We start from the raw sequence: 6,423 nt of genomic DNA on the forward strand, positions 1-6,423 counted from the left end.
GGGAGTTCTTGGTGCACTCAATTGGGATAATATCCCATTATCTAATAAGTACACCTTAAATGCTTGGAATAGATAATCACCACTTCGATCAGATCAAAGGGCCTTGATACTCTTACCCAATTGTTTCTCAAACTTCGTTTGAAACTCCTTGAATTTCTCCAGCTTAGAATTTGTGAGACATAAGATATATGAATAGAGCAGTCATCTGTGAAGGTGATGAATTAGTCATATCTTCCCCTAGCCCGAGTACTAATGGGTCCACAAACATCAGAATGTACTAATTCCAAAACTTTGTTCGCTCTTAGTCCCTTAGTCTTAAAGGATCTCTTAGCCATCTTTCCTTCCATACAAGATTCACAAGTTGGTATGGATTCCACCTCTAACTCATTTAAAGGACCATAAAACCAATAATTGAATCCCATTTAGATTGATATGACCTAATTTGAGATGCCATAAGAGAGCTTCATTAGTACTAGACGACGTCTTTCTCTTCTTAGCAGTAGTAGTGTTATGTATAGAGCTAATCATAGGACTTAAGACATAAGACTATTAATCATATGATTCGAATATATAATAGAATTATTCAACTTAATAACCACGGTGGAACAGGTAAAAAGTATCGAATAACCAACACGATATAAAAGTGTAATGAAAACCAAGTTCTGTGTAAGTTCGGGAGCATAATAACAATCATTCAAGATCAAATGTCTACGATTTTCAAAAGCACCAACATCTTTGGCAAACACTATGCTCCTATGCCAACTCTAAGAGTGTACTCCCTTCATTGAAATGCTTGGTTTCCTGGAACCTCTGCAAAGAATTGCGAACATGATTAGTGGCTTCGGAATCTATGATCCACGTATTAGGAAAATCAATCACTAAGCATGACTCAATGAATAGGGCATTGCCTTTACCTTGCTTCCCCTTAGCTAAGTGATTTGGGTAATTCCTCTTCCAATGACCCTTCTGTCCACAAGTAAAACACTGTCCCTTTGGTTTCCCATCGACATTTTGACTTGCTATCTGGCTTTTTACTTGGCCTCTTCCTCTTCTTTCCTCCATTGCCTCCAGAAGGCTTAGGATAAGAAGGTCCAGCTGTAATAGTTAAAGCACTACTACTTCTGGCCTTCAGGATAGTTTCAATATTTTGGAGTTCTTTCATTAATTCCTTCAAAGACATGTCCATCGTGTAGATTATAATCAACTATAAACTGTAAGAACATCTCAAGAAGAGTCTCAAGGAATCTACATCTCGGAGTTAATGTCAGCTCCTAAAACCTTCGCAGCATTGAAGTAATCAATCAAGGTTAACATATGGTCCCTCACAAATGTGCCCCATTTTATGCGTGTGTTCCTAATTGCCCTAATGGAGGCTTACCTAACTTATCGACTTTGATGTCCAAACATCTCTTGAAAACTTTTCATTATGTCAAAAGCAATTTCCATATTCTTATGTTTCCTTTGTAATACATTTGACATGGATGCCAAAATATAGCAACTGGCTATCTCATTAGAATGACTCTACTTTTCATATGCGGGCCTTTGAGATTTCGGGGAGTCACGTTTAGGGGTTTGGGGACAATCTTCAATCAGTACAAATTTGTGTTTTTCTGTAGTAAGAGAACAAAATTAAGATTCATTTTCCAGTCAACGTAGTTTTCTCCCACAAGTTGATTTTCGTTAAGTGTCACTGATAATGGATTAAGCGACATTGTTCTGTAAATTAACGATTCATATATTAATAAAATGAGCAATAATCTTTGTATGATACATGTATATGAGTATGCAAATATAGACCTAAAACTATAGTTTTAATCAAAGACCTTAAACCCTTACAACTTTTAACACACCCTCTATAGGAAGTCAATGTAATTGGCAAGGTTGGGACCCTCCCACTCATTTTATGGAGTTAGGCATCTCATGCCACAAAAAATGAGGATTGATTATTATTTGGCCTATAAATAATTTTGTTGAAATCTTCTATAAAAAACCCCCCCCCCCCCCAATTCATATATAAGTATAATAACCTCCATCAATAATTTAAAATATCCGAAATATATAAGATGTCATCTATAGGATGATCATCCCATTATTTCATTTTTTTTAAAAATATATATATATTATTAGATCAAATCTCAGTTAATCTAAAATAATGTACTCTTCTTATAGGGAGACTGATGTAATTCGATACTAAACGTATATATTTTAATAACAAATTGGATGACGGAGGAGGCCGTAGGTTTATACATGCCTATAAACGCTCTCCCAGTTATTATTTTCAACCGTTTGGTTTTTAATTAATAATTAATCCCCGATATAAACAATTATAATGGCACTAAATTATTAAATAAAATATTTTTCAACCACCTCTAATTAATTTAGAGTGATAAAAAAAAATATTTAATGCAAATATATATGATTTTAGTGCACCAAGTGGTATTTCATTTAATCTAGATGACATGCGATAATAATTAAACATTCGTTCATCATATTAAAAGCAATAATTAAATGAAATATAATCACTTATGGCCCATCCTAAGAATTTAAATTAGAATATGGATAAAAGTATTACATTAGGCCACATTTCAGGCCAATTCTTCAATCTCCTCTTAATTCATCCCGTGCAATTTCCAAAATTGGGTCAATTTAATTTTTAATCTTAATCCTTGAAAGGCTCTTATCCAACAAGACAAACTTAAGTTTCAAAGAAAAGCCCAAAACATCAAAATTGACCTAATTTCCAAAACCCTAGCAAGGAAACACACTTCTCTGGCGACAACGCCATCACTGATGACCCCAAAAGAGGCTGCCAGCATTGTTGTCGTTGTCGCCCACCACGGCAGCGGTGGCTGCTGCCTCACAGCAGGTACTACATTTGGCTGTGACAGCCAAGGTCACCCAGCTAAGGTGTTTACTTGGTTTTTTGCATTTTCTTGACCTCTTTCTCTTCCATTTCACCAGCAACAAAACTCATCTCTTTTCCTCAATACTTAAGTGAAAATGAAGAAAAAAAATACAAGAAACCTAGTGCCTTGTGGCCTACAATTTTTTTAGAGAAAAATAACAACAACAAATGAATTACAATGGAAAGCAAAATAAAATTCTAGGGCCAAAAGTGATTATATATATTAACAACAACTTCAAACGTCCACCGTCGCCCAGCACCTGTTTTCTTGGTTTTTTGCACTTTGTTGGCCTCTTTCTCTTTCAAGTTCACCGGCAACAAAACCCATCTCTTCTCCTCAATACATAAGTAAAAAAATGAAGAAAAAAATACAACAGAACCTAATATCTTATGGCTTACAATTTTTTTTTAGAAAAAAATAACAATAAATGAATTACAATGGAAAGCAAAATAAAATTCTAGGGCAAAAAGCCAAAAAGTGATTATATGTATTAACAACAACTTCAAACATATAAGCACTTGCCTAAGAAAGCCCCCAGGGCATATCTCCCAGTGACAAAGACGAGGGCGAATAGGGCTCAGTGCGGCAGTGTGCAGAGTTCGATTCCCCGCAAGGTGGAATTGGCTTTGTTGCAAACGGGAGTTACCATATGGGTTAACAGACTTGACCTATCCATGTACTCTCCACCCTGGCTCCTGGGAGGCACATCCTGCAATTTACCTCCTCTACGATGGCTCAGGACAGGATCGGTGGGGGCGACTAAGGTTGGGGTTCAACCTTTTTTTTGCACTTGTCTAAGAAAGCTGAGAATAAATTGTGACTATTGAAAATGTCAGGCGCCGGGGCCCGCACACGTGAATGCATACGGTACAATTATTTAATTTTTGGTGAATGAAAAATTTTGACCCCTTTGCATATGCTACTACTGTTGAGGCACAAAAAATAAAATTGGCAGCATTCCCAACATTGTGCAATGACTTTTCTTGTTGACCTGGGCCCACCCAATGCCACAAAACCAATCTACACACGTAAAACAGATTTGGAAAAGGAATTTTGCAAATCTTTTCTCATAAAGCGGCCCCATGCAATGTAAAAAACCAATCCAATTCACACGTCCAACAGATTTGGAAATTAATATTGCAAATACTATTCTCCTAAAGCGGGCCCACACAATGACGAAAAACCATTCCATTGCACACGTAAAACAAAAACGAAAATTAATTGAACACAACAATAATAATTTGCCATTTTTGTCAACATACAACAGTGATGCAGAAAACACGGCTAACCCATACTTCAACTCCATAGCAGAGGTACAACAATGTAGCGAGAATATAAACTGTTAAGCGCGTCCACCACATTAGCCAACCAATCACAAAGACGATCTCACTCGTGACGCTGTATTTTCGATGCGTTCACTTCAGCGGCGACCTGTTCGTGTGCATCCGGCAATTCTACCTCTGCCGCGTCGGGGTCTGTCTCAACTCACGTCTACATGCTAGTAGCTGCGTAGTCCGTAATTGTCTCAAAGTATGTGTGCAAATCTTCGAAGCATGGGTGAGTACATCCTAAATTCTGCATAGCACTGTTAAAGACTGCATTGCATCGCATTGAGCATGAACATGTGCCCGTTCTTTGCAAATGAAAATCGAGTAATCTAACGTCTCTATCGACGGTAGTAGTCTGCCACATCAATTTCCGCCATCCGACAATACCGAAACCACTGAACAATATCATCTTCAAGCAGTTGCATGAATTCCTCTTCCCCAATCTCCTCTTCATTATCAGAAAATGGCAGAAACACAGTTCTTTGCAAATGAAAATCGAGTAATCTAACGTCTCTATCGACGGTAGTAGTCTGCCACATCAATTTCCGCCATCCGACAATACCGAAACCACTGAACAATATCATCTTCAAGCAGTTGCATGAATTCCTCTTCCCCAATCTCCTCTTCATTATCAGAAAATGGCAGAAACACAGCTGAGATTCGATTGCGCCATTAACAACGTCCGTAACCATGTTTGGAATTTCCCTATGCATTTTTAAGCTCAAAAGAAAGCAAAGAATTTTGTCTCCCTCTCTCTCTCTCTCTATCACATGAGCGTACTCATTCGTTGTTGCAATGGTTGCTGTCAAGTTTCCCCCTTTTAAAGACTTACTTCAGTATGCAATAATGGCACTGTTGAAAATACTTGATAGTGCACTTTCAACAATTCTAAAGAGATTCTCCTAGCTACTGTGCTCTGTAACATAGATGGGGGTGTCAGAGATGCTCAATTATTCATGGCAATTGTTGACAAATTCCAAATAAGAAGCAACTTTGTGGAAATTGGAGAACTACGAAGGACAAATTATTCATGTCAATGTCTGTCGTTTGCACTTTTCCAATTTTCACGAAGTTGATATTTTAGTTCTCTTCCCCTTACTTTTACTACCGTCGAATCTACATTTCTTGCCACTCCTACGACCAGAGACATCCATGCTTGATGCAGGCCTATCGAACTTGTCGCCCTCATCATTGGAGTCGCTGCTCTCCTCGCACATTGGTGTTGCGTTGCGTGTGTCGTCGTTGGCACTGTCTTCAAACATGGCGAACCCAGTCCTACACAGCTTCTTCGACGTCGTCACATACTTCTCATTGTCGTATAAATCGCCGAACAGAACCCAGTAGGCATATATCTCTCCGCAGTCTGTCTTTGGACTCTCGGTATTCTTTGTTCTCTTGGTCGAAATGGAAGAAAAATAAATGTAGAACGAGTCAGGAGCCGGCATACGAAATAAAAGTTAGGAATCACGAATTGAATTTTATGACACAAGCGGGAATACAATTTTTTTAGTAGGAAGGTTATGCAATTAATTGGAAAGTGTCAATTCCAATAGCTTTGTACCTTAATTTTTCGCTTCCACCACTCGTCGGACACAACTAGACGGTCGCGTGCAGAGTCGTATGCGATGCTGGTGTAGTCTTTCAAGTCCTAGATATGTTTACACTTGACTCGAAGATAATCTCAATGATTCTTCAATTGCTGCCTACTCCAATCGTGCCCGGAGTTGGAGTTGAACAATTGGACAATCATGTGCCAGCCATGTTTCGTGAAGCACTTCCCGTTACGGTGCCCGTCGGCTATTACGGTCTCACAGGCAGCAATGAAGACTCGATTATCTTTCTCTCTGTCTCTCATTTTCATGGGTCACTAAGCAATACTTGTGCACAAAATAAATTAAAAGAGACACCAAGAAAGCTTGCAATCAAACAAATTTAATAATGCAAAGGCATAAGCAAAAGGGTAAAACCTACAGGCTACAATTGTACAAAATGGAAGTGTTCCAATACATCTTATTGCCATAACTCCTGGCTTCAGGAGTACACAGCACCAAGTTATTACAGAGAATATGAAATTCAAACTGGGCTTCTTTAAAAGAAGGCCGACAAATCTACATATTGTAATGCATATTCTATGGTGAACAAATGAAAATGACAACCAATAATTATTATAAGCTCAAATGCATTTAGGA

The 6,423-nt window shown here is 38.1% G+C and overlaps 1 protein-coding gene across 1 annotated transcript; it reads right to left on the bottom strand.

The window, feature by feature from the left end:
- Positions 1–4,714: 4,714 nt before the first annotated feature.
- Positions 4,715–5,777, bottom strand: LOC111383442. The gene is made up of 2 exons (XM_023007551.1): positions 5,334–5,777; positions 4,715–5,150 (listed from the first exon to the last, which is right to left on the bottom strand). Exons 1-2 carry the CDS (start codon positions 5,677–5,679, stop codon positions 5,137–5,139), a joined length of 360 nt encoding a protein of 119 aa, XP_022863319.1. The 5' UTR covers positions 5,680–5,777; the 3' UTR covers positions 4,715–5,136.
- Positions 5,778–6,423: the final 646 nt, after the last annotated feature.

Source organism: Olea europaea, unplaced genomic scaffold (assembly GCF_002742605.1).
Source record: "Olea europaea var. sylvestris unplaced genomic scaffold, O_europaea_v1 scaffold269, whole genome shotgun sequence".
NCBI classification, from domain to species: domain Eukaryota; kingdom Viridiplantae; phylum Streptophyta; class Magnoliopsida; order Lamiales; family Oleaceae; genus Olea; species Olea europaea.

Coding starts and splice junctions, on each gene's coding strand:
- LOC111383442 (XM_023007551.1), bottom strand. CDS start 5,679: ATGCCGGCTCCTGACTCGTTCTACATTTATTTTTCTTCCATTTCGACC.